The 19084-nt window shown below is 45.9% G+C and overlaps 1 protein-coding gene across 1 annotated transcript in view; it reads left to right on the top strand.

The window, feature by feature from the left end:
* LOC126235482 (nuclear receptor subfamily 2 group E member 1) overlaps nt 1-17555 on the top strand; it is an 85272-nt gene extending 67717 nt beyond the window's left edge. The window contains exon 7 of the mRNA XM_049944203.1: nt 17254-17555. Within this exon, the coding sequence (XP_049800160.1) occupies nt 17254-17555 (302 nt within the window). The remainder of the gene's footprint in view (nt 1-17253) is intronic.
* The last annotated feature ends 1529 nt before the right edge of the window (nt 17556-19084 follow it).

Below are 19084 nucleotides of genomic sequence, written 5' to 3'. Positions count from 1 at the left end.
CCCAGTTGGCGTAAACGAATTCCAACGCAGACATTAGCTGTAAACAATAATCTTTATTTAAAATGTGACCGTTCCTTTACGCGTACAGAAAGTCATATACACACGATTTCTTACAACAAAGGTTACATATTTTACTTCACTTTGAACAAGATCGTTTTTCTCCGGTTCATCACCGGCAATTAGCAATCCAACATAAAATGGATTAGTACCTTGAAATAATTTGTTTTTGCATTTACATTGATTTTCCAATTCACCCCAATTTCTGCCCTTAGTTATGTCTGCACTTGTTTCAGGTTTTGAATATGTTACAAACTTAAAGTGACTACGTCTACTATATTTCCTCCACGGTACGCCAGATGATTTATCGGGCTTCAAACTAAAAGGTCCCAACTTATTCCAACGCAGACATTAGCTGTAAACAATAATCTTTATTTAAAATGTGACCGTTCCTTTACGCTTACAGAAAGTAATATAGTAGACGTAGTCACTTTAAGTTTGTAACATATTCAAAACCTGAAACAAGTGCAGACATAACTAAGGTCAGAAATTGGGGTGAATTGGAAAATCAATGTAAATGCAAAAACAAATTATTTCAAGGTACTAATCCATTTTATGTTGGATTGCTAATTGCCGGTGATGAACCGGAGAAAAACGATCTTGTTCAAAGTGAAGTAAAATATGTAACCTTTGTTGTAAGAAATCGTGTGTATATGACTTTCTGTAAGCGTAAAGGAACGGTCACATTTTAAATAAAGATTATTGTTTACAGCTAATGTCTGCGTTGGAATTCTTTTACGCCAACTGGGAACATATAAGGAACTGTACACTTGAAACCATTGAAGAAATGAAAATATAAAGCGATATAGACTGTTTTAAATTCAGTTTTTAAATCAGATTACCAAGGTGGATACTGAGCCTCATTGCTTTCGAATAGCCGGCCGCTGTGTGACCGAGCGGTTCTAGGCGCTTCAGTCTGGAACCGCGTGACCGCTACGGTCGCAGGTTCGAATCCTGCCTCGGGCATGGATGTGTGTGATGTCCTTAGGTTAGTTAGGTTTAAGTAGTTCTAAGTTCTAGGGGACTGATGACCTCAGATGTTGAGTCCCATAGTGCTCAGAGCCAATTTTTTTTTTTTTTTTTTTCTTTCGAATACGGTTTCGGAGTATTTACCACTGCTCCATCTAAATGCGAAAAGTAAACAGACACGCCCAAAATTACCAAACACGTCGAAGAAAATGTTGTACTGAAACATAAGTAGCGCGGATTCAGAAAATATCGTTCTTGTCGAGCATAACTCGCTCTTTATTCACAGGCCATCTCTAATTGATTCCATATTTCTAGGTTTCCAGGAGGCATTTGACACATTTCCTGACACGTGCTTCTAATGAATCTGCGTTCCTATGGAACACCGACTCAGTTCTTCTATGAATTCGTGATACTCTGTGAGAATCGTAGCAGTTCGCAGTAACTGACGGGAATCCTTCTAGTGAAACCGAAGCAATATGTAGGTTTTTCCAGGGAAGTGTTATTGGTCCTCTTTTGTTCTTAATTAATGAAAATTATTTACGAGACCATCTGAGCAGCTCTCTTAGACTGTCTGCAGATGATACCGTCGTTTGGGGTCCAATAAAGTTATCCGAAGATGAAAACGAATTCAAACTGGTTTAGGCGAAATATCTATATGGTATGAAAAATGGCGATTGTCCTTGAAATACAAAAACATATGCAATGCAACACACGATTACGAAAAAATCGGTATTACGATTACGAACAACTTAAAGTGGAATTTTTGGAAATTTGTGGTAATGTCTTATGGGACCAAACTGCTGAGGTCATCGTTCCCTAAGCTTACACACTACTTGATCTAACTTAATCTAACTTACGCTAAGGACAAGACACACACCCATGCCCGATGGAGGACTCGAACCTCCGACTGGGGGAGCCACGCGGACCGTGACAAAACGCCGTAGACAGCGCGGCTACTCCGAGCGGCAACTTAAGCTGGAATAGTCGCATAGAAAATGCTGTGGGGAAGACGAACCAAAGACTGCGCTTTACTGGAAGAACATTTAGAAGATATAAAAAGTCTACGGAAGAGGCGGCCTACATAGTCCTCTTCTGGACTATGGCTTCGCCGTGAGTGATCCTTAACGGATAAGATCGACAAAGGACATCGAAAAATTTCAAAGAAGGTCGGCTCCTTTTGTATTATCACCAAATAACGGAGAGAGTGTTATGCAAGCGATAAGCGAGTTAGGATGAAAATCTTCAAAACAAAGGCGTTTTTCGTTGCGGATGATATCTTTTCATGACAGTGCACTCATCAGTTTGCTTCTCCGAATGCAAAATATTTTCTTGAGTCCTGGAGAAATCACCGTCGTAACAAAATAACAGAGACTGGCTCTCACTTGGAAAGATTCACACGTTCATTTATCCCATTTGCTATTGGAGAGTGGAACGGTCGAGAAATGATATGAAACTGATTCTATGAACCCCTTCCCAGGCACTAATGCGTGAATTGCAGAGTAGTCATCTAGATGTAAACTTCTTTACCTAAGTACTCAAACCAAACATTCGTATAGCTGCAAATTAAACGAATGGGAAAAAGAGTATCAGCTTTCGCTTCCAAGACTTCAAAACTGGTTCCAATGGCTCTGAGCACTGTGGGACTTACCCTCTGAGGTCATCAGTCCCCTAGAACTTAGAACTACTTAAACCTAACTAACATAAGGACACCAGACACATCCATGCCCGAGGCAGGATTCGAACCTTCGACCGTAGCGGTCGCGCGGTTCCAGACTGAAGCGGCTAGAACCACTCGGCCACAGCGGCCGGCCTAGTCGAATAAGAATGGTGCTAGTAGCGCCACTATGAGGATGCATATCAGGTGTTCTTTAAATACACGCTGTAAAGGTTTTGAAAGTTTTTAAGAATGTCTTTAAGGCCACAAAGACGCCATACCAACACATCACTGAGTTTGAACGAGGTCGTTTAATAGGGTTACGAAATGTTAGATGTTCCTTGTCCGATACTGGAAAAGGACTTGGCAGGAATGAGTCACTGTAGATGACTGCTGGCAGCGGTGGTCATGAGAATGTATGGTCACAAGATCGCGTGACCCCGGACGGGCACGTGGCACTACCGAGAGGGTAGACCGTATTGTTCGGCGTGTGGCTCTGACGCATAGTAGAGCATCTGCAGCAGCAATTTGAGCAGCAGTTGGCACCACAGTAACAAAACGGACTGTTACAAATCGATTACTTCAAGAACAGCTCCGAGACAGACGCCCTGTAGCGTGCATTCTACTGACCCCAAACGACAGCCACTTCGACTTCGATGATGTCAATCGCGAGATCACTAGAGGGCATGGTGGAGGTCTGTTGGTGCTTTCTGGTGAAAGCTGACGGCCGTGTGTTGGCTAGGAGGCAGCCGGCTGAAGGCCTCCAACCAACCTGTCTGTGTGCTAGACACGCTAGACCTCCCCCTTCAGCTACGGTCTGGGGTACAATTTCGTCTGACAGTAGCAATACTTTCGTTGTTACCCTACGCACCCTGACAGCAAAACTGTACGACAGTGTATCGGACCTGTTGTGCTGCCATTCATGAACAGCCTTCCGGGGGTGTTTCCCAAAAAGATAACGCCGGCTCACAAAATGGCTCTGAGCACTATGGGACTTAACTTCTGAGGTCATCAGTCCCCTAGAACTTAGAACTACTTAAACCTAACTAACCTAAGGACATCACACACATCCATGCCCGAGGCAGGATTCGAACCTGCGACCGTAGCAGTCGCCCGGTTCCAGACTGTAGCGCCTATAACCGCTCGGCCACTCTGGCCGACGCCGGCTCACAAGCCACTGTTATAACCCATCGTGCTGCCCGCATCTCGTGGTCGTGCGGTAGCGTTCTCGCTTCCCACGCCCGTGTTCCCGGGTTCGATTCCCGGCGGGGTCAGGGATTTTCTCTGCCTCGTGATGGCTGGGTGTTGTGTGCTGTCCTTAGGTTAGTTAGGTTTAAGTAGTTCTAAGTTCTAGGGGGCTCATGACCAAAGATGTTAAGTCCCATAGTGCTCAGAGCCATTTTTGAACCCATCGTGCTGTAGAGAGTGTCGACATGATACATTGGCCTGCTCGGTCACCAGATCTGTTTACAATCGAGCACATATGCGAGACCATCAATGGCCGGCCGGTGTGGCCGTGCGGTTCTAGGCGCTTCAGTCTGGAACCGCGTGACCGCTACGGTCGCAGGTTCGAATCCTGCCTCGGGCATGGATGTGTGTGATGTCCTTAGGTTAGTTAGGTTTAAGTAGTTCTAAGTTCTAGGGACTGATGACCATAGATGTTAAGTCCCATAATGCTAAGAGCCATTTGAACCATTTGACACTATCAAACGACAACTCCTGGGTCATCGACGAACAGCGTTGACCGTCCCTGTACTGGCCACCATGTGCTGCAGGCATGGAACACTATCCCACAAACTGACAACCGAAACCTTACAGCACAATGCATACACGTTTGCATGCTGGCATTCAACAGTCTCACTGTTACACCGGTTATTAATTTACCAGAATTTCACATTTACAGTGACTTATGTCGGACTTAAATTAACCTGTGATCTTGCAGTGTTAACCACGTGCATATTTTACCTAGACTAATGTATTGAGAAAATTTCATTACTCTACATTAATTTTTTTAGTGTTGCGATTTTTTTTATAGCAGCGCAGATGATCAGACCTTGCCAGACTTGGTCCTCGCGTTGGTTCAGTGGACAACCGCTGTGCGACCGCGCGGAGCCGTCATCGCGCGCCAGCTTATTTTGACACTCGGCATTGTCCTGACCGCGAGGAGGCCGGCCTGCCCCCTGCGGACCCTGACACACGCGTTCACAAAGCTAGCCGAGTGTCGGCGCAAGTAGGAGCTGAGAGCCAGCCAGCCAGACGCGGGTCCGTCGAGGGAATTCCAGGGCCCGCTGCCGGCGCTGCTTGTTTGCGAAAAACAGCGTCGGCGCGCCTTTTGCTGCGGGTCGGATTAGCAGACGCGTCGGTGGTCAAAGCCCCGCCCAAGGCCGCGGCCGACAGATCTGCCCGATTGCCGCTCTCGCTAATGGCCAGCCAGGCCCCTACCTGCCGCCTCGCCGCCAACTCGGGCCGTCTGCTCTGCAGCAACTCCGTGCCTCCACGTCACAGGGGGTCTGCACACGCACACACACACACACACACACACGAATACAAAAATACTCCTCCAACCGACGACTCGTCGCTTCAGGGTACTTTGATCGTTCCGCTGCTATTGGCGATATATGGGTATACAAAGTGGCTCTGAGCACTATGGGACTCAACATCTTAGGTCATAAGTCCCCTAGAACTTAGAACTACTTAAACCTAACTAACCTAAGGACAGCACACACACCCATGCCCGAGGCAGGATTCGAACCTGCGACCGTAGCAGTCCCGCGGTTCCGGACTGCAGCGCCAGAACCGCTAGACCACCGCGGCCGGCTATGGGTATACATCGGGAGCGTTCGATAAGTAATCCAACACCTTTTTTCCGGCGAGTTACAGTTTTAAAAAAGGCAGAATTGGTTGTAAGATGTGGCGGAATATTCCCGCTTCAGCCCCTATGGTTTCATGAAGTTCACGTGGGTGTGGGTGCTATAAGTAGCCTGCTAAATGGCGTCTGCAATGCAGGTGCGTTCCAAGCACAGACTTGTCACTGAGTTTCTTTCATCGGAAAACCAGAGCACAGCAGATATTCATAGGCCCTTTCAGAATGTCTGGCAGTGAACAAAAGCACGTTGAGTCGTTGTAGCGCGCTGGCCGGCCGCACACTCCTGTGACTCCTGCAATGCTCGAACGTGTGGACACTCTCATTCGAGGTGATCGACGGATCACTATCAAATACCTCGGTTCATTAATTAGAACCGGAAACAAAACAGCAAGCTATGAAGCGGCGCCGTATCACTTCTCATCCGAAGAAGTAGTTCACAGTCGCACCCTCTGCCGGTAAATTCATGGCTATGGTTTCTTGGGAGTCTGAAAGGGTTGTTCTGTTTGATATCGTCCCTCATGGTACAACAATCACTTCTCAAGTCTATTGTGCTATCCTCAGGAAATTTGCAAATTGAAGAAACGAATTCAGCCTCTTGGTCGCCACAAAGATGCAAACGAACTTTTCCCTTTCCATGACAACGCTAGGCCCCACAGAAGCCTGCGTGACCGAGAAAAGCTCACAAAACTTCATTGGACTATTCCTCCTCATCCACCCTACAGCCTGGATCTCGCACTTTCCGATTTCCATCTGTTTGGCCCAACGGAAGATGCACTCCCCGTTGACGATGGGGAGGTTACTGATGGACCGAGACGTTCCCTCAGACGTAGCCATATAGAGTGGTATCATACCGGCATACAGGCCCTTCCAGTAACGCCTCGCTTTGAACGGGGATTATGACCAAAAATGGGGTCTTATACCGAAAAGAATGGGGAATAATATGGGGTGTTGGGATCCTAAATAATACCAATCTGATTTTAGAAAAAAAATGTGTTGGACTACTTATTAAACGCGGCTCGTTTATTAAGTAATACGAGCTTCATGAGTGCAGGGAAGGGTAGCTACTCGTAAAACAGAGCACGTCATTTTCAACAGAGATAAATATTCAGACATAAAAGTACAGTAATATATGGTAAAGTCGGTGAGCAATGCAGCCAAGATAGGACTCTACAGTACAGTTTTGAGGCCAGAATATTTATATACTACTGGCCATTGAAATTACTACACCAAGAAGAAATGCAAATGATAAACGGGTATTCATTGAACAAATATATTGTACTAGAACTGACATGTGATTACATTTTCAAGCAATTTGGGCGCATAGATCCCGAGAAATCAGTACCCAGAACAACCACCTCTGGCCGCAATAACTGCGTTGATACGCCTGGGCATTGAGTCAAACGGAGCAAGGATGGCGTGTACAGGTACAGCTGCCAATGCAGCTTCCAACACTATACCACAGTTCATCAACAGTAGTGACTGGCGTATTGTGACGAACCAGCTGCTCAGCCACCATTGACCAGACGTTTTCAATTGGTGAGAGATCTGAAGAATGTGCTGGCCAGCGCAGCAGTCGAACATTTTCTGTATCCACAAAGGCCCGTACAGGACCTGCAACATGCGGTCATGCATTATCCTGCTGAAATGTAGGGTTTCGTAGGGATCGAATGAAGGGTAGAACCACGGGTCGTAACACATCTGAAATGTAACGTGTACTGTTCAAACTGCCAACAATGCGAACAAGAGGTGACCGAGACGCGTAACCAATGGCACCCAATACCATCACGCCGGGTGATACGCCAGTATGGCGATGACGAATACACGCTTCCAATGTGCATTCACAACGATGTCGCCAAACACGGGTGCGACCATCATGATGCTGTAAACAGAATCTGGATTCATCCGAAAAAATGACATTTGCCATTCGTGCACCCAGGTTCGTCGTTGAGTACACTATCGCAGGTGGTCCTGTCTGTCAAGGGTAACCGCAGCCATGGTCTCCGAGCTGATAGTCCATGCTGCTGCAAACGTCGTCGAACTGTTCGTGTAGATGGTTTTTGTCTTGCAAACGTACCCATTTGTTGACTCAGGGATCGAGACGTGGCTGCACGATCCGTTACAGCCATGCGGATAAGATGCCTGTCATCTCGACTGCTAGTCATACGAGGCCGTTGCGATCCAGTACGGCCTTCCGTATTACCCTCCTGAACCCACCGATTCCATATTCTGCTAACAGTCATTGGATCTCGACCAACGCGAGAAGCAATGTCGCGATACGATAAACCGCAATCGCGATAGGCTACAATCTGACCTTTATCAAAGTCGGAAACGTGATGCTACGCATTTTTCCTCCTTACACGAGGCGTCACAACAACGTTTCACCAGGTAACGCCGGCCAACTGGTGTTTGAGTATGAGAAGTCGGTTGGAAACTTTCCTCGTGTCAGCACGTTGTAGATGTCGCCACCGGAGCCAACCTTGTATGAATGCTCTGAAAAGCTAATCATTTGCATATCACACTTCTTCCTGTCTGTTAAAATTCGCGTCTGCAGCACGTCATCTTTGTGGTGTAGCAATTTTAATGGCCAGTAGTGTATGTTTCGGAGATTTGAATTACGAATAGTCGGGGGGGGGGGGGGGATGTTTATTAAAATCTTCGAATTTGCAAGTGATTGGCTGTTTACTATTTCTACAAGAAGCTTTTTGCTATTTGTTTTATGTCTTCTACCTTCAGAATTTCAAAGACTGTATTCCAGTCGACACTGTCAAATGGTTTGTCTAAATTTACAAGTGCAGTAAATGTAGGTCTGACCTCTTTCAGTCTATTGTCCAAGGTAAGTCGTAGGGCTATAGCAACTCTAATGTGATCTGCAGTTTCGACTCACTCATGCGGCTGCTGACCGATTAAATCACTTGCACGGCAGGCAGACCTGTGGCGCGTCGTTCGAAGCAGATATCGTTAGGCGGGCAGTGCACAGTGTAGCAGAGCGTGAGTGTGGCCCATTGTGTTTGCTGGCGGCGGGCACTTGTCTCAGGGGACCGTTACTCGCTACAGCCCGAGGCGGCTTGTTTCCTCGCCCTGAGAGCCCACCAGCTCACCAGCTGCCTGCTCTGTGCCAGTGAGGGTCCTCACCGTCGGCCGACAAGCACCGCGCCCGGAGCTACTCCAGGAGGGCACAAGTGGGACGTGACGCGATGCGGGCTACCATCTTACGACCTCCCGCCTCACACCACCTCCGCGATTTTTACTTGCTCAACACACTAACACAGCGATGTGACCAAAACGGCGTCCTGCAAACCACGCCCTGTGAAATTTGCGCCTAGAAAATGTCGAGGAAAGATGCATTAACTCTTCCTGTTCGAGCTCCACAACTTGCCCCCCCCCCCCTCCCCTCCAGAGATAGAACACACTGGGGATATACAGGGTGGTCAGAAACAGTAAACTTCTAAGGGTGTTGCGGCTTTGATTTTGCTAATATGTAATTCTTAAGAAAGACATCTGATGCGCTGCGCTGTTTCAGAGTTAATCAGCATTGAAGTTAGCCCGCCAAGTCGCTGCGCGCAAAAATTCGTCTGGCCTCCAGAGACAGTGTCGCCAAACTTGTTCTTCGTTCGGTTTCCTAAAACCGAACGAGAGAGCGATGGAAAAATTGGTCATGGGATGGCACTAAGGATCGAACTCGAGCCAAAGGCTGAACAGTCTCGTGTGCTATCATCAACGCTAAGAGAATAACTGACACTGATTATTGTATCTGGCGAGCCGATTGAATTTGCGCGCGCAACGACATGATTGTCTAACTTCAAAGCTAAGCTCCGAAACGGCTGAAAGTATCGACTGTTTTTCTTAAGAGTTATTTCTGCGCACAACGTATCCTAAGGCACCCGTACAAGCTTTGCAGACTATTTCCGGCCACACTGTGTAACGGACGAGCAAAAAGTTTTAATTCAAAGGACTTGCAGTCTACAGTCAGTAAGCCAATCTGGCAAAATAGCCGTGAGCGTTGAGGCAATCATCCCGTCAACACCTCACGCTGGAGATACCTGCTTGGTAGAGCACCATGCCCTTCTGTGTGAAGAAGACCGAACTGCCTGCTAGACACCCTCGTCCGACAGGAATCGCCAATCCTTCAAGACCCTTTTTAAGGAACCGAAGGCTTGACAGTCGCATGGGGGGGAGGTCAGCACTACAGGCCGGGTACTCGAGTGTCACCTAATCGAGTTTACGTAACTTCTGTGTTACGACATTCGCGATATGGGAAGTGCGTTATCATGAAGCAGCAGCATCCCTTATGCAGTTTTCTCGAACATTTCGCCTTAATTGTGTGCAGAGTTGCGCGTTGTCGTTCGCCAGTGATGGAGACTGCAGGTTTCTTCAGTGGATGAGGCTACGCTCCTACACTGACCGGCGTCTTGTGTCGAATCGTGACCAGCACGGAAACAGGCGTACCATTCCACACCGATGGTTTTCGATAGACATGCTGAATCTTCATTCTCCGCTCAAAGTCTACGGGTGTCTGTACTTCAGCAGAGCACGTTCGTCCTGTATCGACGCATTTGGTAATAACTTCCCCTTAGTTGACGTATCCGCACGAATGGCGTACTGATCCCTTACCTATATGTAGGTGCTTATATACGCGCATCGTACTCTCGCTACGTTGCATATACGGTGCAGCAACACCCTCAAACGGAAACTTTTTGATCTCCCCTTGCGCTTTTAGAAATTCAACTTCTCTTACTTTATCGTCCTCTTCTAAGGCTGAGTCAGTCCGACATTCTTTTTAAGCCAGCGTCATCCGGAGCTCCACAATAATCCTCTTTTGAACTAAGCACCTTTCAGTCTTTGGTCTTCAGCATTCCTCGGCAATAATTTTTTTTTCTTTTTTGAACAGTGCCAAATCACAGTCGCGTCTACTCCGGTTCTCTTTAGAATACACAGTAACTTACATCATTGTGGCCATGGCTTTATTACTAAACTGTGATCTGAGTGTTTATCAAATCCTGGGTACGCCTTACAATCGAGTACGGCCTATTTTATTTCGAAACCTGTATCTGACCAAGATGTAATCAGCTGCAATCTTCCTGTGTCTCCAGGACTCTTACAAGTATATCTCCTCTTCCTCCCCCTCCTCCTCCGCCAACAAGTTCTGAACAGCTCAAATTTATTGCATAACACAATTACTCGTCCTCTTTTCTCATCCCTAGTACCAAGCCCATATTCTCCCATATCTTTTTTTTCTTTTCCTTCCCCTACTACCATCCGCGTTCCAACCCCCACAGTTACTAGATTACCATCTCCTTTTATATCTCTTGAATTACTCGTTTAATGTCATATTTTCCATCCTGCTTGTTCTGCTTCCGGTGTTGTAATGTATACCTGAACTATTGTTGTTGGCGTTCATTTGCTGTCGAATCGAACGAGAACAACCCAGTCACTAAACGGTTCACATTATGTCGTTCTCAACCGTGCCGCCCTATTCATAACGAACCCTACTTCCGTTTTATCACTTTGTCCTACTGCTGATATTAGCCTGTTTAAATCTAACCAGAAGTCCTTAACTTCCTTCCATTACATTTCAGTGCCCCATACTATGTCCAGATTGAGCCTTTGCATTTCCCTTTCCTGCTTTCCTAGATTCGCTACCACACTCTGCCCTTCGATTCATTGAATGTCACCCTTTCATCGGCTTTTCAATCTTTTTTCCATGTCTGCTAACGGAGATCGGAATGTTGGACTAATCGGAATCTTTTGCCAATTGAGACATGATCACGAAAGTTTTTCAGTTACAGGACACATTAAGTGGAAGTTTCCTCCGCCCCGATACACCCCCAATGGTGGACTGTCATTCCAGTTATCAGTAATCACCTTAACGAATCCAGAATTCATGAGGATTGATTCCGTGCAAATTATTCCATCCGAATAACTGTACTCCACGACCGTGATGTAATCGAGGACAGAAAGGTGGTCGGTGTTGGTCGTAGTATCAGCTGTGTTTTATTACAGACCTCACTAGCAGTCGAGATGATAGGCATCTTATCTGCATGGCTGTAACGGATCGTGCAGCCATATCTCGATCCCTGCGTCAACAGACAACAACCATCTGCACGAACAGTTCGATGACGTTTGCAGCAGCATGGACTATCAGCTCGAAGACCATGGCTGCGCTTACCCTTGACGCTGCATCACAGACAGGAGCGCCTGCGATAGTGTACTCAACGACGAACCTGGGTGCATGAATGGCAAAACATCATTTACTCGGATGAATCCAGGTTCTGTTTACAGCATCATGATGGTCGCATCCGTGTTTGGCGACATCGCGGTGAATGCACATGGGAAGCGTGTATTCGTCATCACCATACTGGCGTATCACCTGGCGTGATGCTATGGGGTGCCATTGGTTACACGTCTCGGTCACCTCTTGTTTGCATTGATGGCACTTTGAACAGTGGACGTTACATTTCAGATGTGTTACGACCTGTGGCTCTACCCTTCATTCGATCCCTACGAAACCCTACATTTCAGCAGGATAATGCACGACCGCATGTTGCAGGTCCTGTACGGGCCTTTTTGGATACAGAAAATGTTCGACTGCTGCCCTGGCCAGCACATTCTTCAGATCTCTCACCAATTGAAAACGTCTGGTCAATGGTGGCCGATCAACTGGCTCGTCATAATACGCCAGTCACTACTCTTGATGAACTGTGGTATCGTGTTGAAGCTGCATGTGCAACTGTACCTGTACACGCCATCCTGGCTCTGTTTGACTCAATGCCCAGGCGTATCAACGCCGTTATTACGGCCAGAGGTGGTTGTTCTGGGTACTGATTTCTCAGGATCTATGCACCCAAATTGCGTGAAAATGTAATCACATGTCAGTTCTAGTATAATATATTTGTCGATGAATACCCGTTTATCATCTGCATTTCTTCTTGGTGTAGCAATTTTAATGGCCAGTAGTGTAGATTTCAGCTAACAGAGCAGCTATCATCAGTGCTTTATATGAACTATCATTGTCACCCACACCATAAATTGTTGTTTCACCAAGTTGAATGACGGTTGTTTGAACACGTTGACATTTAATTTCCTGTACAGCAAAAAAATGCCTTGCCGCAGTGGCTAACGGGTTCAAGTTCGATCACCGAAGTTAAGCGCTGTCGGGCGTGGCCGGCACTTGGGTGGGTGACCATCCAGGCCGCCATGAGCTGTTGCCATTTTTCGGGGTGCACTCAGCCTTGTAATGCCAATTGAGGAGCTACTCGACCGAATAGTAGCGGCTTCGGTCAAAAATACCATCATAACGACTGGGAGAGCGGTGTGCTGACGCCACGCCCCTCCTATTCGCATCCTCCCCTGAGGATGACACGGCGGTCGGATGGTCCCGGTAGGCCACTCGTAGCCTGAAGACGGAGTGCTTTTTTTATACAGTAAAATAATATTTGGTTAACAGTGGTTTTTCATCTGTTAATTTTGTAGTCTGTAGCTGAAATTCTCCACTATTTTTGGACGTATACGCAAACGCATTTTCACACCGACAAAAATAAACAGAAGAAGCACACGAAATGTATGGAACCGAAGGCTAAGTTTTCCAGTCTATCACCATATAGGAAGGACGTGTCACCACCACGAAAATCGATAAAATTTCGGTGGACGATTAATTCATTCCGTCCATTTTCCGAGGGGGATATCTGTTGCAGAAAGCTCACTGAGATATCTGGCACCTTGAACTATGTCGCATTTAGGTCCGGTAAGAACTGTCCAAGGACGATATCTGCCAAAGAAAGACATATCAGCGTGAACTTATCAAGGATGAGAAACCATGCACGGTAAACTTCATCACCATTTATTTACCACAGTATGCTCTTGATGAACGCACACAAGTGTAAACGGCTGCGAGCAGAGATATCAGCCACCTCAAATTATGTTGTCAGTCAATCAGTTGGTTGAGCCCCGCGCTTCCCGTGGACGACATCTCCTGAATGAACCACTAGGGTGAACAGACAGAGTGTCACGGCTGGAACTGCATCTCAACTGTCATTCTTCGCTTTCAGTGCCCAAGTATTGTGACAGGTTGTCACAAATGGACTTCTCAGCAGGTGATAAATGATATGATTACTGCACACGCAAAATGTAAGAATTGCAATGTATTTACAGTCAACGGCTATCTTTTGTGATACAACTTCTTTGTTGTGACAGTGGGTCAGAGCTTAGATACATTTATATACCGGGTGATCAAAAAGTCAGTATAAATTTGAAAACTTAATAAACCACGAAATAATGTAGATAGAGAGGTAAAAATTGATACACATGCTTGGAATGACATGGGGTTTTTTTAGAACAAAAAAAATACCCCATATTGCTAGACGCGTGAAAGATCTCTTGCGCGCGTCGTTTGGTGATGATCGTGTGCTCAGCCGCCATTTCATCATGCTTGGCCTTCCAGGTCCCAGACCTCAGTCCTTGCGATTATTGGCTTTGGGGTTACCTGAAGTCGCAAGTGTGTCGTGATCGACCAACATCTGTAGGGATGTTGAAAGACAACATCCGACGCCAATGCCTCACCATAACTCAGGACATGCTTTACAGTGCTGTTCACAACATTATTCCTCGACTACAGCTATTGTTGAGGAATGATGGTGGACATATTGAGCATTTCCTGTAAAGAACATCATCTTTGCTTTGTCTTACTTTGTTATGCTAATTATTGCTATTCTGATCAGATGAAGCGCCATCTGTCGAACATTGTTTGAAGTTTTGTATTTGTTTGGTTCTAATGAAACCCCATGTCATTCCAAGCCTGTGTGTCAATTTGTACCTATCTATCTGCATTATTCCGTGATTTATTCAGTTTTCAAATTTAGACTGACTTTTTGATCACCCGGTACATTGATAGAGCCAGTCAAGCACTTCTGACGAAAAAGACTGTCATAGAGAATACACGTCGAAGCACTGCTCAATAGAAACTCTATCTCGTAGCACTGTTCAAAGACAAAGTTCACTGACATATGCAAGGACTTGCAGATCAACTTGAAGAGTCTAACTGGTTTTCTGTAACTCTGTTGCCGCCGGACGCGGTACGTTTCTCTCTACTTGCTGTGGAGTAGGCGGTGACTAGAACGTAGCCTGGTGCAGAACCGACATCTCGTGTCTGTGTGTCGGACAAATTCTCGACAGGCCGCCGACGGTGGCGCGGACAACTTCTGTAGGCGTGTGTTGTTACTTCCGTCGCATTGGTGTAGCCAGCGATGCTCCGACAGCAAGAACCATCTTCACGGTGTCGACAGTACTCGCCAGTGCTACGTCTGTTCACTACACAACACAAAGAACGATATCTCCTGAACGAAGTGTGTACCGCTTTAGGGTGTGATCCCTGGCACATTACACTACATCACCATTCAGTCTATTCCCGAAAGAAACCCCATCCCAGAGAGATACCTCCCACTTTAAGCTACGTCACCACCCAGTCCTTTCTCCGATTCCAGTGCTTCCCAAGGATGATACTATAACACCCCCCTGCTTCCCGGGATTTGCGAAATTACAAGTTGACAGGGACCGTGAATTATGAATTTTGACCCGCGTCGGGATAAGGCATTCGAATCCGAAGTAAATAATGATTATTCCGCGGGAAACAGGAGACGTTATAACTTGATCGTTATTGAATGAGTAATTTCATTCAATAACGATCGGTAAATGAAATTGTTGTGTCGATTCCCTAAGGTCTCGACACAATGAGTGGCTAGGTGCACGCGAAACTAACGCAGACGGGCGTAAATTCTGAAACAGGAGACTGGATGAAAACTATAAAGAAAAGAAGAGAGATTTTAATATACTTAACTTTAATGTAGTCTTGTTCTTGTTGAAATACATCTCTTGCATAGTAGTAAGCAATTAGCAATGATACACATGGCGCCTTGCTAGGTAGTAGCGATGGACTAGCTGAAGGCTATTTAATCTGTCTCTCGGCAAATGAGAGGAATACTTGGTAGGTCTAGTCGCAAGCTATGTCGTCCGTACAACTGGGGCGAGGTCATGTCCGTGTCTTGTGACCTGCCCTGTGGTGGCGCTACGTTTGCGAATACACAGTGGCGACACGCGGGTCCGACATGTACTACAGGACCGCGGCCGATTTAAGTTACCACCTAGCAAGTGTGGTGTCTAGCGGTGACACCACAGAAATAATTTGGAAATAAATTTTGCCAGTGCAAATTTTGCCGAAAGAAATGATTAAGTTGTAAAAGCAATTAAAAAATCGGTCGCCAGCTCAACAGGTGAGCGACAGTACTGTTAAGTACGTGAATAATTGTGTCAAAAATAAAGTTTACCTGTTTGTAGCGTAGCAAGTGGAACGGGAACTTTTACGTAAGTGCTGTGTCAGGCTCAGTAGTCATATAAAACAATGTCATAACAATCTAACTACACTTATTTTGTTCATAATTTGTCAGCCAAGTGCTATGCTGACAACACAGATAATTATCTATCGAGATTTTGAATAATGGACTGTCATTCTGTCTTTAAAATTAGGTACTTTGCACAGTTTAATCTACTGATAATGAAATATATTGCCAATAATTGATTAACTATGTTTTGAATGATAATAAGTCATTAAATGGGGGATTGTCAGGTGGAATAAGCTTTATAGTTTCATGAAATATCCTTGAATTAACTTCAGCTGAATATGCATTGAAATAAATCTTAATAATCAAATTTATTACTTCGGTCTATTATTAAGTAACTACGGTTGGCGTATGCTTATTAAGTGCAACAACTAACTACGATAACCAGTCTGAAATTTACTCTTCACCGTCTATGCAAATAATTTGATAATTAACATATTTTCTCTTGATAATGGCGTGACACACTCGGTTCAATAAGGTAAGGATTGGAAGGAACCTACTTGGTGTTATTGTCAGGTGGAATGTAACTGCAACACTTCGATTATAAAGTGCTTGTTATTCATTGTTCAACTTCAGAGAAAAGCACAGTCACTGGCAAGCCTTCTACAATTTTATCCTACGTAAATTACGTAGATCTTACTTCCCTCGTTGTCGGTGGATCGACGGAAGTCCACGGCAGCGACACAATGTGGCATCGGGCTTTTACTGTTGCGACTTGGGCCCACAGTGCGCTTCACATTTAAGTCCTCGTTTCTTCAGCACTATGCCCATTAACCCATAATATCTTGCCCGGCCATGCTTCCAGATATGGCGACCTTTACTTTCCCGTCGTACTTAGATCCACACACTAGACGGTAGATGTAACACAGCTAGGACTAGCAGCACTCGACTGCACGTCTTACTCCGAGCACGGCGTTACTGCTAGTACTACCCGCTGGCGCGCTCCCGCGCCCAGAGGCACGATAAAACAATCTCTCTGACTTCAACGTTAACTAAATATGCCCTGACTTGCCAGTGTTAAATATAGTATTTACAATACATATTTACACTAGACAATACATCGTATACAAACAGTTTCATGTGTTAAGTAAGCGAAAAAATTCATAGCAAGGACTGAGTTGTAGCGTCACAATACCTCCTCAATAAAAGTCCACCGCGGTGACAAGTTTTAGGTTCAGAGACTTTAGGGTCAGAGACCTTGCATCTTTCAATTCGTTCTGCGATGCCGATCTACGACACCGCTATGCCCTTGTCAGTTTAGACATAAGCCACCAGTAGTCGATTGTGAGTGTAAGCAGTGGTCCGCGTGTGTGTTGCAGTGCTGGAGACCCCGGGCCGGCGGCTGGAGGCTCCAGAGGCGGTGTGCGCGCAGCAGGAGGCGCAGCAGCGCGCGCTGGGCCGCTACACCGCCCTTGCCAGGCCGCAGCAGCCCTTCCGGCTGGGGAAGCTACTGCTGCTGCTGCCCGCCGTCCGCCAGGTGGCGCCCGACACCATCGAGGAACTTTTCTTCCGCTCCACCATCGGCAACATCCCCATCCACCGCATCATCTGCGACATGTACCGCACCGGCGCCGACCCCGCCGTCCCACACACTCTGCCCGCAGCCTCTCCGGAGCTCTGACGTCAGCCGCCGCAGTGGGGAATCCCGTACCACTTGCAGCGACGCCACCATGGCGCTAGAGGCTAGCATCTCGCCTCCATCCCAAGACTGTAAATGGATCGGTCCTGTGGACCACGATACTACAGGATGTGCTTCGTGCGTAAACAGTTGACCCAGGTGCACTTTACCACCGCTACTCGATATAATGTGTAAACTTTCCTCACGCGGTCATCAAACTACTGATGTTACGCGGATGTGCATTGCAATCGAAGCTCCAAGAAAGTATAAGCCGAACAATATATTTCTGAAGATAGTGCCTTCCAAGAACTACTTAATGAAAAAATTTTGTCTTTACATCTTATACTACTACAAAGAAAAACTCATACCGTCCGATTAACGCTCTCCTTTAGACAGAGTGAGGCGCCTAAATTATTCGCATCAAGTAAATTTTGAATCGTTAAATTTGACGACGACATGTCATTTGGACAGGTCGGATATTGTGTAACATTTCAAATTGCACCTGAAATTAGCCGTAAAGACGATGTTATGGTTGTGTGAAATAAATGAATTGTAATTTACAATCAAATGGCGGAAATTTATTTCAAAAAATGCTCTTTAAAGATCGCGATTTCTCTCCGTCCAGAGCGGCGTAAAACCACTCTGCTTGTTATGTCCTGCATCGTTCAAATGGCTCTGAGCACTTTGGGGCTTAACTGTCCTGCATGTTTCGTCCGGTTGTGCATCATTTGGCTTCCAACGTGGTGGAAATCCTAAACTTTGTCTGGTTTGTGGTCCCCAGTTTTGACGTTAGGTTGGTCGCTAATCTCAGTTTTGCTACTCCTCACAGCTTTCGTCTTTCTTCGATTTACTCTCAATCTTTATTCTGTACTCGTAAGATTGTTCGTTCCAGTCACTGCGCCCTGTAATTATTCTTCACTTTCACTGATGATAGCTGCGTCATTAACGAATGTTATCATTGATATCCTTTCAGCATGAGTGTCTCACACTGGAAGCTAATTTTTGTGTGTCATTCAATGTATCGGACAATAGGAGTGAAAGACACTACCCCTGTCTTACATCCTTTTTAATGTGACCACTTCGCTCTTCGTCTTCCTTTTTTATTACTGCCTCTTGGTTCTTGCAGCCTTACACTGTAGAATTGTAGACAGTTCCTAAAATGGCCTTCAGACTCAAAACCAAACGCCAAAGAAAAAGAAAACTACCCGTTCAACCTTCCAGACTTAATTTCCTTGTGATTTTCCTAAATCTCTAGAGTGGTTCCTTTGAAAGATCACGGCCGGTTTCTACGTTTGTATCTATATGACTACTTTGCATTTCCCACTTTAGTGCCTGGCACAGGATTCACCGAAACATATACTTCTGAAAGAACAGAAACCGTATCCATATAAGTATATAGTTCTGGCAATACAGGCCATGACCTTCTTCTTCTGTGCGGTTGCACACATATTCCCCGAACTCTTACAGGACTTGGAAGAATGTCTTCCACGAGTAATGAGTGTGTTGGTGTGGGACACTACGAATGTAGTGTG

The sequence above is a fragment of the Schistocerca nitens genome, chromosome 2 (assembly GCF_023898315.1).
Source record: "Schistocerca nitens isolate TAMUIC-IGC-003100 chromosome 2, iqSchNite1.1, whole genome shotgun sequence".
Taxonomy (NCBI): Eukaryota; Metazoa; Arthropoda; class Insecta; order Orthoptera; family Acrididae; genus Schistocerca; species Schistocerca nitens.
Note: the sequence above shows the minus strand (reverse complement) of the source record. Positions and strands in the feature narration are given on the sequence as shown.